General features: G+C 40.3%; 1 protein-coding gene across 12 annotated transcripts in view; it reads right to left on the bottom strand.

The window, feature by feature from the left end:
• rerea (arginine-glutamic acid dipeptide (RE) repeats a) overlaps positions 1 to 17,278 on the bottom strand; it is a 166,350-nt gene that overhangs the window by 9,325 nt on the left and 139,747 nt on the right. For 10 of the 12 annotated variants that reach the window (XM_083569756.1, XM_083569762.1, XM_083569759.1 and 7 more), the window contains 5 exons: positions 16,521 to 16,569; positions 15,073 to 15,194; positions 14,849 to 14,948; positions 11,465 to 11,563; positions 5,690 to 5,770 (listed from right to left, as the gene is read on the bottom strand). In XM_083569756.1, coding sequence (XP_083425882.1) covers positions 5,690 to 5,770; positions 11,465 to 11,563; positions 14,849 to 14,948; positions 15,073 to 15,194; positions 16,521 to 16,569 — 451 coding nt within the window. Of the gene's footprint in view, positions 1 to 5,689; positions 5,771 to 6,401; positions 6,766 to 11,464; positions 11,564 to 14,848; positions 14,949 to 15,072; positions 15,195 to 16,520; positions 16,570 to 17,278 lie in introns of those variants that run through there. The other 2 variants (XM_083569754.1, XM_083569755.1) reach the window with 2 other exon arrangements.

Here is a 17,278-nt window from a genome sequence, read left to right as displayed (position 1 = left end):
TTATTTCGCTGTGATATGATGTTGGGAGGAATAATGGGGTGTGTAAGCATTTGAGGTGCGAGTGTGTGTTGGAAAGCACAAGGTTTTGGCTGGGATGAACAGGGCGCAGGTGCAGGCCAAGGGATGGCAGGCTTCCTGATGTGAAATCTAATTGAAATGTGCAGATCAAAACTGCTCAGGAGGACAGAAGGCACGGCTTTCTTTACTATGTACCACACTCTACATTCAAACCCTCAAATCTCTTCTTTTTAAAAAGCTAGATCTAAACCATGAAACCCAGACTTATAAAAGGAGGTGAGAAAATTCAGTCAATTTATTAAGAGAGAATGGAAACAAAATAAAAAAAAAATGTCTGATAAAATTCCCCAAAGATTAGTTCATTAACTAGGTCAACGGCACTATGGTCATTCAGAAGTAATTTTAATGGTAGGCTATAAAACAAGTGGCAATGGCCAGAGAGCAGACAGTCAGAAGCGTGGTGAAATCTCAGTGTTTAACAAGATCTTCTTAGGCAATATGTGTAGGAGTGGAGAGGAGGCTGAGCTGACTTGATGAAATGTTTTTACGGTGTATTATAAGCAGTAACAAATTTCCTTGGGCTATGCAGACCTAGAGAAAACCCCCTTTCAAAACTTTGGAGAGGAAATATGATCCGAAGGAAGTGTTGAGAGACTTTGCTTAGCCACACTTCCCAGCTCTAGTCCTCATCTTCCTTCCTCTATTCTCTTGCTCATCTTTTTCCAGCACACTCAGAAAAACAAAACAAAACAAAACCTCTCTGTATTAAGCTGGATCGTAGGAGGAGCCACAAAGCAGTTATTAGTCTTTTATGAAGGCGGACATCGTGCAGTGATGCAAAAAAACAAAACAAAACAGATAACCCCTGAGGGGAAAAAATGTCTTGCATGGGTCCCACACCCACATTTTAGAAGACACTTTCATGAACATCAAAATGTCAAACTGTCCTATGGTATGTGGAGACTGTTTGTGCTACTCTTGAGAATATGATAATTTTCAGCTCTCTGTACTCAGATGATGTACAGAATCCTAATTTTAGATTCAGCAAAGTGATTATTTAATATTTGTAAATATGGTTTAATGTTTTTTTACCCATGTTATCTGTCCTAGTTACACAAGAACAGAAATACCAGAATGCATAAATTTGTCATTTCTATTATCTCCTGTTATCTTTTATTCTTGAATATCTCCACTATATATATATATATATATATATAGAACGCTTCCATCTGCAGGATATTTCTGTGGGGTGGATTATCTGACAAGGAAGAGGCTTAACATCCTATCACTGCACTGCACTTTTTCCATCTAATTTCTGCCCCAAGTCAGTGTTGATGTGGGTGTTTGTGAGCAGGTTCTGTGTGTGTGAACTGCAATTTCCAAGAGATCATGCCTTGTTCACTATGATTTAGAAACAGCTTTGGCATAGTGTTAGGGGAAATTGGGCTATTCGCCGGACCCTTCTAGATGTGCGTGTGTTTGAGTGAGCGGGTGTGTGCGTGCGCGTGCGCACTATGAGCGTGAAGGCTAAACTCCTGTATTTATACACTCATCCGTGCTCAAGTCCAGGCTTGAACAGATGGTTTCTGTTTTTCCTGGCAGATTTGTGATGAAGCCACAAAAGGCCCCTGCTTTGACAGGGCGCCAAACGGTTAAGGCTGGAGCTGGCAAAAGCAAGGCAAGGAGAGCAGGGGAGAATGCGAGGGGAGGGCAGTGAGGGGGAAAGAGTGCCGAAGGGAGTGAGAAGAGGGAGAAAATGGAAGATAACAATGGACAATCAACCTTGCGCAGAGAAAATGTCTCCAGAGCGCGCTCGCTCGAGCCAAATGTGTTGGAGGCTAAAAACGAACATGTGGTGATTGGGTGCAAGCAGTCAATCTGCAGCTGTAAACATCCATTAGCTGAGTTTGGACTGCGCTTTCCTGTCCCTATGCAGGGTAAAGAGTGCCCGTGTAGAAGAAGGGAAAAGGTGGGGGGAGTAGCAGGAATGTAACTCTAGCCTCGATGGCAGAAAAAGTGAGACAGTATTTGGAGTCAGAGTTTCTGCACTAAACTATGCAGCCTGCTGCAGAAGTTTGATGAACTTCGTTTGCTCTTTATTATGAGCACAAAAACGTTATGTTTGACAATAAGCTGAATGTAACTCTGATTTATTCAGTATTTTATCTCAAAGCTTTGAGGTTAAAATAACGATATTTATTCATGGTAAATGTGATCGAGGGGTTGTGCAGCTGAGTGGCCTTCGCTGGTGCAGCACAGAGTAAATGGATGTTAGCTGTTTAATCCCCGCTACACCCCTGGTTTCTGTTGGAATAGAACGTATAAGCTTTGCTTTCACAGGTCAAAGATGCACAGGCACAAGAATCAGCACTTGTGTTTCCCTGCTGTAAGCGGTTTTGCCAACGGAAGAAAATATACAGCTACGGCGCGACTTATCGACGGGGGTTGTTCACTCTTATCCCAAAGATCAACATGAATAGCAATGGCTTTGTTCACGAAAGTGCACTAAATAAGCAAGAGCCAGTCATATTCAACAAGGACAGCCAGAACTGCAGCACATGCATTTGCTTTTGCAAGAAGAATTAAAAACACTACTGGCTTCTGCTTAGAACTGAAACATCTCCGGTAGGACATTTTCCATAAACAAGCAGCTTGTTTACCAAAAACAAGCAAGCTATTTTGTCACAGACAGCTGCTCCTAACTGTGGTAGCAGTTTTAACCTCTTAAATTAGTGCTCAATCCTCAGTGTGTAATTAAGTTCTCCCGGGCTAAGGCGCTGGGTGATGACACTGCCGTGAACTTAATTTGTTGCATATATAGATCGCACCAGGGCATACATCTGCTACAAGGTTAAACAACAACAACAAAAAAAAAATCTTGAAAATGACAGATCAGATAAGGGCTTGTGCTACTGGATGCTCTGCAGCCTCATGGTACTGGACAAGGCCTAAATTTGGCTAAGAGGATAACGGGTCTCTGCTTCTGCAGCCTTCTTTTCTCCTCTTTCGATTATACCTTAACTACCTCGGATTTGATCAGACCAATTAGTCCTTGCGTAGATAAATAATAAGCTACTTCAATAGAATTAACGTTATCTAGTAAATGTGAACACGACACACTGCAAGATAAAAAAAAAAAAAAAAAGACGTGTGCCAATAGCTCTCAGACCTGAATCAATAAAAGCAGTTGAATCACAGTGGCAGCGAGACTCTGATCTCCCACAAGGCCTCATGGGAGGGGTTGTGTTGGAAAAACAAAAAGCAAAAGGAATTATCTGCTATCTGTAGACTAAGCACGTTGGGGATGTTTAGGAACAGTTCTAGCACTGGTATACAAATGATTCCATGACGTAGTCTTCTGAGTGGAAGAAATGGTGGCGGTGAAAAGAACAGCGACGGTCAGGCAACACACCCACTTCCCCAGCTTCCCCTTTTATTGCCTTCGTATAAAGCATTCCTGAGAGCTAGTCAGGCCTGGTGTGTTTGCACAGCAGTGGGCGCTTACTCTTGGCACCAGCTCTTTATGAGAAACCCAGCTAATAAGAGCTGAGGGGAGAGGCAGAGACAGATGCGCTGCACTGTATCGCCCTCTGTAGTCCTGGCTAAAGGCCCAGCACTTTAACAAGCTGTGTACAAGTCATGAATTGTAGAACAACTGCGCTGGGAAGGACAGCGTTTAGCAAAAAATCATTATGCGACAAGCTGGTGTTGAGCGAGAAAGAAAGAAAATAGCATATACTTTCGGGTTTCGGGGCTTGATATGCAAGAAATTTGTCTCCCACTACACTTTTGCGACCTTGTATTTAAAGAGTCGGGTGTGAAGAAAAATGACTTGAGAGACACAGATTAGGAGAAACGGACTGCTGGGAAAATAAATCAAGCTTTTCTCGTGGCATTAACTGGCACTGGCACAGAGGACTGACTTTCAACACAAAAGCAAGTTCATGCTTAAGAAAAGAAGGGTTTAGGTGTGAGACAGCATTAGCTGTTTCCTCAGTGTCTATACTGAAATAACCTCACAACCCTGCACTTTAATTTGTCTGCCTCTGTCTTGGTCACTCAAACACCCACATAGTACAAATTATTAAAAGTGTCTTACTTGTGGGTTAATCCAGTTCAGAAATAATAAAAGCAACAACCACCACTAACAATTTATCGAATGTTTTTGGTCATTTCTTTAGAATCCTAATACTGCTGTAGTTTCACAGTGACCTATAATAAAATCCCAAATAACTGCATGATTAGCAGACTTTCAGAACAGGCCGATGTCTTTTTCTTTGTGCTACGCAAAATGGGTAAACACAAAGCAATAAGAAGCGATGAATCTGAACATGAAGCTGAACTGCTACTCTAGTTAAACATATATTCGCTTAAGTCAACACTCCCTTGGTTAATATTTATTTGCTCTGAATTTGACGTCTCAGCAATAGCTCCTTTTGTTCTGGAGATTTTATTTAATGCCTAATCACCCCTGTTAAATCAATACACTAACATTCGTTTTAGACTCGCTCGTGTTGCACAGGATCTGGAAAGATAGTGAGCTGGAGAAGGCAAACAGCTGACCTTTAAATGACAAACATGGTTTATGTCAGAGACAACATGAATATCTCTTAAACTGTGCTACAGGCATTAGAGATATTTCAAAAAAATGTGGTCATGGGCGTTTCTAAGTGAGTGTACAATACATAAAGTGATGCATCGTGTAAGCTCATGAAAAGACTCGACAGTTTATACTTAAATTGCACTCAAGAGGGCAGGATTACGTCTGTCAATTGGCGAATTAGTTAAAATGACACGGCAACAAACGCGAGCTATGATGTAAGTCGGTGGCGTTAATGAAGATCAAGTCTACCGTCAACCACAACATATTCCTCAAATTCAACATCTGTGTGCCAAAATCTTCTGTAATCCCAGTCACATGAATCTGTCAGTTGTGGCACGGCCTCCAATCCCATGCTTGATGTAAACAGTGGACTGACTAAAAACTAGTGTGAATTTTCCCCACATAAAAACTGCTTAAACAATGTTTATTCTACAACCGAGTTTAACTTGTTTTATGTATGCAAATACAGCAACACGGATTAGACTTTAGCATTCAAAAATGTAAAAGAGCACTATTTTAATATTTTACTAAGCAAAGCACTTGGGTGAACTTGCAGCTTCCAAGCGCCTGCATCGCTTTAAACAAATCGAACAGTTAAAGTCAAATTCGGTTTTAGGTTTTGTTTCTTTAAATACAACGCAGCTAAACTTTGACTCTAAATCTAAAAATTTTATGGTAATTAACTGAATAGATCAGCATAGTTATTAGATGTGAATCATAGATATGAAAGAGCGCCTTCCTCACCAGCACTGCAAAAACAGTCATCTTTCTGTTTTGGTTGCGAACACAGTGTGTTCACTGTTTTCGGGAATCCATCCAGCAACCTAATATGTTTACTGTTAAATCTAATATCCATGCACCATGTCCATCTGTGAGCTACTTGTATCTCGTTTCTATCACTAGCCCAGGTTCAGCGTGATCTGACTTCAGCATGTCAGATGTAAAATACTACAAGCAAGGAAAATAAAAAAAAAACAAAAAAAACAAAAACAAAACACGAAAGCAAAAGTGACTTCATTTAAAAGACTGGGGAGACAAAAGCTTTACAATGAAGCGAAAATTACTTACTGTTTCCTTGTTGGGTAGCAGCTCTTTCCGAATCCTGAAGAAGTTTTTGCCGTACTGCCTCAGACCTTTTATGAACCGTTTCTGTTTGTCAGAAAGCAGACAAAAAAAGAGACAAGAAATCAGATAACCATTTTCAAGAGCACACAAATAAATCTGTAAATATTTAAAATATTTTGATTGCTATCTTTCTATAGCTTCAGAGCTTAAGGTTAAGCAAAGAAAAAGAAAAAAGGAAAATGACAGCAAACCCAAGAGCGAGAACTCAGCATGTAGGCAATTTTTATACGAAACCGAATAAAACGAACTGATAACTGCAAACTGGAGGTGTCTGAAGTTCGAAAGTGAACTTGAGTAAGTTACGGAGATTTTCAGCATGCCTCTTCTGATGAAGCAATTCTTAAAATTACACGTCAAAGAGCAGCTCAGTTTCAGTAAGTAAAAAAAGGAAAAAAGCTCACCTACATAATATCATAGCACACAACTTTAGCCTCATGTGTATATATTTTTAACAGATATAAAAATGTCTAATCTTTACTAGTAGAAATAAAAACTTTTAAAGTGGCTAATAAACTTCACTTGGACTAATTAGAAACAGCAAGAGACATTCATAAGAAAATTATTCTTGGCTTAAATGCATTTCATTTCAATAAAAAGCCAGAAACTCTGAAAGCTATATAAGAGCAGAGAAAGAAAACATTCATAACCAACAAACCAGACAAGCAGCAGATTTACTTTCTTGTTCCAGAGAGGAGCCCCGCTTCACAGCAATCTCAGCCAATGCTTTTCAACAACTAATTCCCCCGAATGAAAACCCGCCAATGTCCGCTCAGAGCACGCTCCAATTCTAAGTCCACTCGCAGGTAGAGGAAAATCTGAGGCACAAATCCACAAAGTCCCCAAAGGTGCGACGCTTTTTTATGAGCAAGAAATAGCTTGTCACTCTCTGCTCCTCCACTACAAAGGGGAAGGCTTTACATGTGATCTTTCTGCTAGGGAGCCTCTGTTCGGCGGCAGTCTGTAAAACCTGGACTGGAGTTCTGTGCTGCATGGTGGCTCTCTGTCACTCAAGCGTGCTATGAGCGCAATCGCGTTGCTCGAGCTGCCTTTATGTGTGCGTTTGAGCATGTGTAGTAGCCCTGCAGTTTCACATCTGCCTTTTTCATTATTACCCCAACCCCCCTCAGTGCTGCCTTTCGGTGAAAAAAAAATGAGACTGGATGGTTTATTAAATGGACTTGAGACATGGCAAAAAAGAGAAAAAAGACACCACCTCTGCAAAAATAGAAGACTAAAGTGTGTGTATGTATGTATGTGTGCACGTACAGAAAGGTTTGCCAAATAAGAGGAGACAAGCCACCAAGAAAACCAGACATGGAGCTATTGCCCGTTTGCACATCGACTCTGTGCTGGTTATGTAACTAGGGAAGTGTTTACACATGGGTTTTAAAAGCAGATCTGTGGCAAAATCTGTAGCAGGGTGGGGGCAACCCTTTTCCAAATGACACTCTGACGATATCTTTCCAATATAGGGCACTTCAAAATCACACCAAATTGAGAAAATGGAAAGGCTATTTTAGCTAAAAAGAAATACCATCAAATCTGTTTTTTCAATTTTACCTTGGCATTAATACAAACAGACTAGATTAGACTCAAATATTGGTAAAAACAATATATAATAATCAGAACCGAAAATAAATAATTAATCTGTTGTTATATGAGGTGCAGTGGATTATCCAGTAGGTGGAGCAGTGTTTAAATTTCAAATGAATATTGCAATAAATGTTATAACGTTAAAAAAATATATATAAATAAAAAAGCCTTTTGAATGTTAAAATAACAGTCACTCACAAAAAGGCATTAATGAGGAAGTTATTTAAAATGTGGCTTCCCAGGTGGACTAACATCTGGCGCAACAACTGGCGAACAGGGGTAAAGCAGTAGAAGCAGGATAATCAGCTCATCTACAAGCAGATACGTGACATCCCTGTGTATTAACGAGGCACTGAAACAGTGACATCCAGGTCACAGGTCTGTCCCCGGGTATTTTGTTTAACACATTAGCAGAGAATCTGCCGCAGTTTTTCGGGGTCTTAGCTCCTGACTGGTGGGCTGAAACCAATTACACCTGCCAGGCCTGCATGTGGGTGTTGTTGCTGACCCGATTGTGTCGTCGTAATTATGTTATGCCTACTGTAGCGGTTCACGTGTCTGCAGGAGCTGTGCATGCCACTTTATCATGTTCTCACTCTTTCGGAGTCTCGGAATCGGTGCTCTGCACGTCGGCTTCACTTTAAGGCTCCATTTCAGCTGCCTGAGCTCGCTGCTCTCCAAGCTCAGCTAATAAATCATCCTCCAATCTGCTCGCTGAATCGCTCTGGCCCCACTACGATTGCTCCGGCCCTGGGTTGCTAGGCGACCGTGTTGGGAGGAGGCGGGGCTGAAGGGAGGAGAGCCGGAGGGAAGGAGGGAGAGCGAAGGAGGAGGGGAGGGTTACCAAATCGCCAGGCGCGCATTCTGCTGAAACAACAGGCTTCTTTTTTTTTTTTTTCTTTTTCAGAAATTGTTCCAGAGAGCTGGCTCTTTCCCCAGGTTTTGCTTCACACACCCTTCCCTCCCTTTCTCTCACTGCTCAACAGTACACTATTGTAAAAGAAAGATCACGAGGGGGGGAGCACACTTCCGGCTTAAACAATAATTGTTGGAAGCTGAAAAACTGGTTCATACGCGCATTTAAAAAAATTATACAAGCGTTTAAAAAAAGATGTTGCTGAAGATAAAGGCAGAGTGCCCTGCAAATGTACAGCGGCCATGGTGGTCCGAAGACTCGCAAAGAAAATGCCTCTTTAAGTGCGCTTTGTCTAAATACACAGCAGGCTTGTAAAATCAGCACTTGACCTTTTGCGAAGGCTGACCCGACTATACCGAGGTGGAAAGAGGCTGCAGTATCAATTTAGTTGAAAACACAAAGTGTGACAAGAGAATAGTGACAAGAATGACATGCGCACACACACAAGACGACCGCAAAAGCAAACAAGACAGCCCACATCCTGCCTATTTGAACCTTATATAACAAAAAACAAACCACAACACAAAAAAACATAACCTACTAAAACTGGATGAAATAATCGTATTAATCAGGTTAAATGCGATACGGCTTCAGAGAAGGAACAGAAATATTGGCTCCGTCACAGTGCATGCATTAGTGCACAGTGTGTAAATATGCAACAACTCAGCAAAACCAATTTCTGCGTAAACATGAAGGTGACAGGAAACATGGTAGCATGCCCTTCCTGCCTTGCCTAACTCGAGGCACTATTTAAAAACTCTCTAAATCTGGCTATCACGGCACAAACAAAACCTGCTTTGAGGGAGTGTGAAGGAGAGAAAACACTTCTTAGGAAAAGGGCTAAATTAACTTCAGGGTGGGTGGCCACTTTCACAGGCCACAGGAAAATTGCGGTGAGATTGTGATTGTGTCTGCAATTTAAACACAGACACATTCTCTCTCTCGAGCTGTGTGTCCGTTTCTCTGTTCCATCAGCAGACACCGGGGTGGAATATATGGCGGGGGGGGGGGGGGGGGGGGGGGGGGGGGGCGTTGTTATGTATGTGCAGATCCATGCTCTCACCACAGGGGGGCCATGATGACGATACTGCCTCACAGGGCACTTGAGCTATCTAAGACCTCATGCCGTCATTCATCACCGCCTGACAAGCGGTGTGATAATACACAGCAGGACTGTGGAGTGGGTAGAGGCTCACATTTCAGACCGAATGCAATGACAGAACAGCCGCCACGCCAGCTTGTGCACTTCCTCCAAAAAATTCCACTGTGTTTGTTGGGTAAATGATGACGGCTCGGCCTAGGCAGAAACATCAAGGGATGTGTGGGCATCACACAGAATGAGCTGAAATAATGATTACTAAAGTTCTACGTTTATATTTATATGTGCTATCAGGCATTAGGTACCATATTTAACTCTGCTTACGGAGGGATATTAGAGAATGAAAACTAAACTGGCTCAGCATGTAGCCTGGAAAAGAGAGAGAGGGAGAGAGTTGAGAGAAACGGATGCTGCTCGCCGGGGGTGGAGTGAGAATAAGAATAGCGAAAGGTGACCCTAAAGAGGGGGCAATTCTGTCATTTTGGAGCCAGTCACTGTCACTTTTATTCACATTTCAAAAAGCAGTGGTGGAATAATGAAGCCTGGGTCCTGAGGGCGGAGACAGAGGGAGACCGAGAGAGAGAGAGAGAGAGAGAGAGAGAGAGAGAGAGAGGGACAGAGAGAGAGAGGGACAGAGACAGAGAGAGAGAGTGCTCATGAAAGAGGTGGAGAGTGAAAAGAAAGCGGGGGCTGATAATAAATAAATGAGGAGCAGCAGGCAGAGCTGGTATGAGAGCCAAGGTCAGGGCTACATTTACACCTGTCCCTCCAGGCTCACAGAGCTGCAAAGGCAAAACTTGAAATCAGATCAGTGGGAGTGGTGTCCTTGGTTTTGCGGCAGTAGGGATGTGGTGGTGTGCGTGTGTGCGACGTGGCTCTGGCCTCCTGTTTCCAACCCCCTCCGGCAGCATGTGCACACAAACACACACATAAAAAGACCAACGGTGAAGTAATTGAGGCCACCTCTCATACACTATTCATCTCCTCCCTGTATTATTCATCTGAGACAGACTGTTACACACTTCGCTTCACACAACCTCCACACTGTGTACGTCTAAAAATGACTGTTTACGGTGCAGTCCAAAACGCCCAGTCAATACGGGACAGACAAAAGATAATGATTCTTTTTAATGGACTCCTTGATAAATGACACTCGGGTTTTCTGTGTTGCCAAAAGACAAAGAATTATTATTACAATTATCTCTGTGTATGATGTCAAAGACAAGAAATTATCTGTTATCCATAACTGCAACCTAAGGCCAGACGTACATGCATGACAGTTTGAGAAAGCCTCTGTGAAAAGCGAATCTGATTCTGCCTGCATGTGCTTTTTTTTTTTTTTTTTTTTTTTTTTTTTTTTTAAAGTCTCCATCGAATTAAATCAACAAACTTATTAACTTGTACTCATTACGGCTTGATTGCAAATTAAAACCCACATCTTAGGGAGCTTGACTCTAAATCCACCCTTAATGACAAAGAAAAGTTTAGGGACTTTCCCTGTGAATGGAATGCCAACTTTTTTCCCTACAAGGTCCTCCAAATATACTTTCATAAGCCCTGGGGAGAGAGAGAACGAAAAGAGCGAGGGTATTTCAAGCCTTCTTTACGAATGAAGAGACTCAATAATATTGGGTGTGGACGCAGAACCAAATGTCAAAGAGCCTTTAAAACACACAAGACTGGATCAGGCCTCAAATCATCAAGGAATCATTACCAGCCTCATGAAACGCCTTCAAGCTAAAACTATTTTTCTTGCTCTCAGCACTAAAAACAATCATTTAAATCCACATACAGTGCATCCGGAAAGTATTCACAGTGGTTCACTTTTCCAACAGTTTATGTTATGTTACAGTCTTATTACAAAATCGATTAAATTCATTATTTTCCTCAAAACTCTAGAAAGAATACCCAATAATGACAATGTGAAAGAAGTTTGTTTCTGGGTGCACTGTATCTTAAAGGATCACTGTTTTCTGATCTCTGTCTTATTGTGAAGATTTTTTCTGGACACCATAAACAGGATGCAGCTGCCATGTTCTACAGGACTTCACTGGATTATTCATGCAGCAAAAAAAAAAAAAAAAAAAAAAAACAACAACTCATCTCTTACCACTTCATCCTCAGACCAGCACTTCTCAATTAACTTGGGGACGGGCTTCTTCACCAGACGCTGCAGTGCTTTCCCGGCATCGTAGCTGCTTTCGTGAAGCTGCAAGAAACAAAAAGAGCATGGATTAGGACTTTTACTCAGAAGAGCCTATTTACACGCGCTGCTTTAATATCCCCCTCGCATAGTTCTGAATGAAGAAGTAGTGGAATGTCTGTGATTGACATTCCATAAGTGTCTCAGAGTGATGGAGTCTGGACAGCTGGGAAAAGCACCGAGCAGGACACATCCTTCAACAACAACTTGAAATAAGCACCCGGTAGATAACCATTTCTTAAGCATCACTAAGAAGACCAGAAATACCTACACACACATTTTGGTCAGATCTGGGAGTTTTAATACCTAATACAACACATCTATGACACAATGTAGAGTGTTTGCTGCCAGCCTTAAGTTTATCAGGGTTTCCGCAGGTTTCACAAAGTAAAATGTAAGACGTTTTAAGACTATTAAGAATGTAATTTGAGACCTTTATATCAACATCAAAAACACACAAATACATTGTTAGCAACTGGCCTTAACCAAGCCGTAAATGAATTTTTTTCTAAGCCAAGTGTCGCTAAACTTGCACTTCCTCATAGCTGAAAAATAAAAACCGTTTTATGTCTGTGGGACAATCCGAGAGAGATTCGTGCCAATAACAGAAAGCTGATCGGCTGTTGCATGTTGGTCTCAATTGTGGTTGTAATGCTGAAAATTATACTTGGACTAGAAAAAGAAAGAACTACAACACTATGGAAACAAACAAAATCATCCCGAAGTGCTGTGGGAGCATTTCGATGAGCATTAGAGTTAGCGTTACATGGATATCTGAAATGATGGATATCTGAAACCCGTTAAAAAAGTATTTAAGACCTAGAACAAAGATTCTGTCACGATTTCCATCATTTCATTGCCATGGCAAATGCACAAATCTGGAGAAAAGAAATCTAAAATTATTACTAACATAATTATTAACAACATGCGTAGCTGAAACAAAACATCCTGTAAAAGGCGAGCAGGTATCAGGCTAAGAGTTCTTTTTGAAAACACATTGGAATTCCAAATGAGGGGGGAAAAGGTCAAGAAACAGTGAACACAGAGAGCATTAATTCTTCTCGCTCTCTTCCTCGATCCAAATGGAAATGTCATGTTTGCTGCATTTCGGGTTTATTGGTTTATGCTTTTTTCTGTTTTGTTAGGGGAAAACAGAGGAAGAGGAATTGTAATCATCATGCATCATGCACTGTGAAGTGTGTGAGGGTAGCATTAGCTACCAGTTGTGCAATTCTATTACAGTCCACTGTAGCTGAAAAAGTGTGCACATTCCACCCTGAGCATGAGAGTCTTTCCCTAAGGCAGAGCGAGTGCTCCATGTTCTCGAAGGCCAGTGGGTGTTTCGAAAAAAAAGCAAGCAAATGTGGGAAACAGCCGAGGGATTTTCTACAATTTGTCTTCATCTGCTATTACACACGTGTGCTTCCAGGGACATCTCATTTCACTGCGTCTCTGCTAGTGGATGCCTAATTGTCCAGGACAAATTGGCATTTTCCCCCCTTTAAATCGGTAGAGTCCAGCTTTGAAAAAGTCAGTATGAGGATTAGGGAAAAGGGGAGTTGAATTGCAAGATGAAATATATTCAAAGTCACTACGGACCGCAAAAAGTTCTGAGCTAGTGACTGGTTTATTACCACGTATAAAAAGGCCCACTCTGATTGTTCCAGACCAGAAGTGTAACTGTACACCAGATGGAATAACGAGCGGAACGTGAGCTATTACCATTAACGATTAGACTCTGTAAGCAAAATACTGTGCAGTAATCACTCCAGCTCGGACATGCAGTCCATTTTCTTAAACATTTCCCTCTCAAAAGCTTAACGGCAGAGAAAATGACTCTTCCTGGTGCCTGTGGTTTTATCCCTTCAACGCCGTTCCTCTGATGGCTTTCTCTTACTGAAGCTAATCGGATTGGCCTAATTACTGTCTTTGTGTTATTCTGGATGATTTTCCTCCTCTGTCAAATTAGGACAAAATATTAAATGATAAAACAATACATTGGGACTAATTTAGAATATTACACTGTTGATGAGACATGAATTACTGGATCAAATTCAGATATTGAGATGATACTTCAAATAGAAATTTCTTCATATGCTTTAAATATTATAGAATACAAACAAACAACAATGTGTTGAGTCAAACAGTATGTGCTAAACTTTCTGCAACTCTAATCCTCTCACTGTTACAGCAGCCATGCTCCTGTTTCAGGTGACCACATGGTTACTTTACAGATCTGAACTATGATCGCTCTATTTTATTTTCTAATTATCTTTTCATTTCTAGGATTCAGTGCTACATGCAGGTTTTAAATATACACCTAAATCACACAGAATTGTTTGTAACATCCACGGTTAGCCTACAATTGTAATAGTGTAGGTTTTCACCTACGCTCCCTTGTGGTGAAATACATCAACTGCACAATAAAAGAAACAGCAGAAAAAATAAATAAATCCAGTCCTAGTGGTTTTTCTGCTCATCTAATTTAAATAACGTGTCAATTAAAATGTTTAGTTGATGTCTGGGGGAAAAAAATAAAAAATATCAGCAGGCCATGCTGGCAGTCCCCCAGAGAAAAGCTGTGAACCAGTGCATCAATGATTAAACCTGATAAAGGAAAGCCACTGTTCCTAACAGTAAAATATTTAACTAGCATAATAAATTCTGGATCTGACCCTCAGAAACAGATCTATGATGCTGTGTTTACTTCTTCCATACATTATAATGAAACAGAGGGGTGATTGGGTCAGAACACAAAGCAGTTCATTGTTCGTGCATCAGTATTAAAGACTTGTTGGGATGCGCAAAGCGAAATGCATTCATCATCCACATAAACCATAAACAGACCAAGCCGCAATACCGTCTCTGGCCATTTCACTGACAGATTACCAGTTATGCTTTTTATACCTCATAAAATAGCAGAATCTTGCTGACAGAGGATTAAATTTATGAGCAGAGTATTTCCAACGCTCGGTTATATTTGGGCTGTTATATTAAGGGGGAAAAAAATGATTCCCCTCCCGCCTTCTTCTTTATATTACATCCAACATGCTAAAAGCAATTAGCAATAAATCCGTCTGTGCTTTGCAGGAGCATTGCTAATATGTGGAGTTAATAATGCAGAACTCATCGTTCTGATATTTAGACATGTTGCCTTGGTTACTAAGTATTTTTGTTTATTTATTTTATTTTTGGAACACTATGAATTTTTACAAACCATAACACTTAATAGAAACTCAAGTGATTCGAAAGACCTCATTTATTTTAGTGCATGTGAAATGAGCAACTTACAGTGTTTAATGCATTGAGTGTAGTGTCATCACGTGAGGCAGCAAGGCACCCGTCCTCTGTCGATCCTCCATCACACATACCTGCAAACGCAGCCATGCTCCTGCACACACAATTAATACAATTTACAGCCTTAAGCAGTGCATCCATGAACACAAGGCACACTATAAGCCTGTAAAACAGTTCGATTGTTTGTTCGTGTCTATGTCAGGGCCAAGGGAACTCACCTGGCTGCCCGCAGGTACATGAGCAGGTCACAGTCGTTGACCCCTGGCATCCAGACCAGCTCCTCATTTTCAGTCACTTGGCCTCCGGGAGAGGGGAAAGGCTGCAGCTCAGGGAGCTTGGCCTTTTAAATCATACAGAAACAGTGTTACAAACAAAAAACCATAAAAAGCTCAAGCATCTAGTTCAAACTATCAATTTCCAAGTGTGGTCTCTATGTGGTATATGGGTAGAGCTGATGGTTAGAGCTGAATGTTTTTTAAAACCGACAATTGATTAATTTAAACCACATATCAAATTCCATCTGTCTTCACGTACAATCTATTACATATATTGAAGAAAGAAAAACAGTTTTATTGAGGTGCCAGAACAGATTTAATGCCCTGGTGAATAGATTTAATAATTTAGGAGAAATTCAACACCATTCTTCCTACAGATAGTCCAAAGACTGATGATTTCATTGATGGAAGTCAGTGTGGCATCAATAATATTATTTTTTTTTTTTTTTTTTACCAAAATAAAAAAAAGAGAGATGTTTTATAGCACATAAAACATCTCCTTCCTGTGTGAATCTTTAGATATCAATAATGTCTTTTTATTTTGTAGATTATTTATTATACATTCGCATTCTTTGGTTCCACTCACCAAGAATCTACTCATATCTCAGCAGTTATGTTAAAATATCGATATAAACACTTTGGCGATGTAACTAGCTTTTATTAGCACATTAACAAATGAGTGGTGCTCCTAATGCCCCTAAACTGCCTGTGTCACGTCTTAATGAAGACTATTTAAAATTTAACAGAAGAGCGTCAACACTTGAATGATTTTACCAATATGTAATTTATTTCCCACTGGTTTGCATGATCTCATTTCCTTAATTAAGGGTATCTTTAAATCTGTCCGGTTAAATGGATCGCTCTGAATCCATGCTCTGCTGCATTCCTCTGCTCCTTTTCCTATCAAGAGGTGCATTTTAAGTATTTTAAATAGGGGTTTATAATCGCTATAACCCTTCCACATGAGAGAACCCTGATGTAGTATCTATGAGATGAGAGAGAAATCTATAGAGAAATGCTCTAAAAAAAAAAGCAAAGACAGTAAATGCTGGTGATATTTATTTATTTTTTTATTCTTAGCGGCCATTTTCCCTTGTCGTTGTCTTTTTTTTTATTTTTTAAAGCTTTCGATTTTAAGCTGCTAAGGCCATGTCTAATTTCCAATAAACACGGCCAAGTCTGTGGATCTGTCAGGTCCACCCAAACCCAGGCAGAAAGTGTGGGAAATGAATGTCAGTGCACATGAAACCACATTAACCCTTTATAAACAGCTGAGCTAATCAGTCAAGTTACTATACAGCAGGAAACAATGCAATTTTGCACTGGTCTATACGGATGTGCATCATTTAACCTGCATGTTGAATATTATAAGAGTACAGGAATAAACAAACCTGGTGACTGGGACCCACTCGAATCTCCCCTTGGGTGCTGTTTAATCGCCTGCAAAACAAAAAAGTCCAGACAACAATTAAAAACACGGCTGAATAATGAGACCTTTTTTTAATATAATGAAATCCTACTCACTCGATTAACATGTGCATGATACATTTACGTTCCAAATGCATGAATCTGACATCTTAATCATATTAAGTGCACATATTTTAAACACTATGAGTGTCAGACACAAGGCATATGTCTCGCACTATATTGTCCAGATACATTAATAAAAAATAAATGATGTCTGAGATGGACATAAATAATAGGTAGGGGGGAAATAATTAAAACATATGCAACTTCCGAGACTCTTCAGTTGTACTATATGGATCATATTTGGGGTGTACGATATAAATTGTCTACATAATATCGTTTTTGTTAATTTAACGATGTGTAATTTGACAGTTTTTAAATATAACCCAAAACCCAAACAAATAACACACCTACAGAGTGCATTCATACATGACCAGATTCAGTCTATTGGATTGACTCCTGCATTTAGAGTGCGTTCTTTAACAGCATGGTTCAGTCAATTTAAGGGCATTTAGAATGATGACAAAATTCAAGGTATGGGGGCAGAAAATGTACCTTTATATCATTTTTAATAATTTATACAACAATTCAATAAACAAGAAATTAATATTAAGAGATGTACATTTTAGACACCACATTGCCTATTTCTGCTCTATTTTGTCATCAAAAATAATTCCAAACG

The sequence above is a fragment of the Silurus aristotelis genome, assembly GCF_946808225.1.
Source record: "Silurus aristotelis genome assembly, chromosome: 19".
NCBI classification, from domain to species: domain Eukaryota; kingdom Metazoa; phylum Chordata; class Actinopteri; order Siluriformes; family Siluridae; genus Silurus; species Silurus aristotelis.
This window is presented reverse-complemented; position numbering and strand designations above follow the sequence as displayed.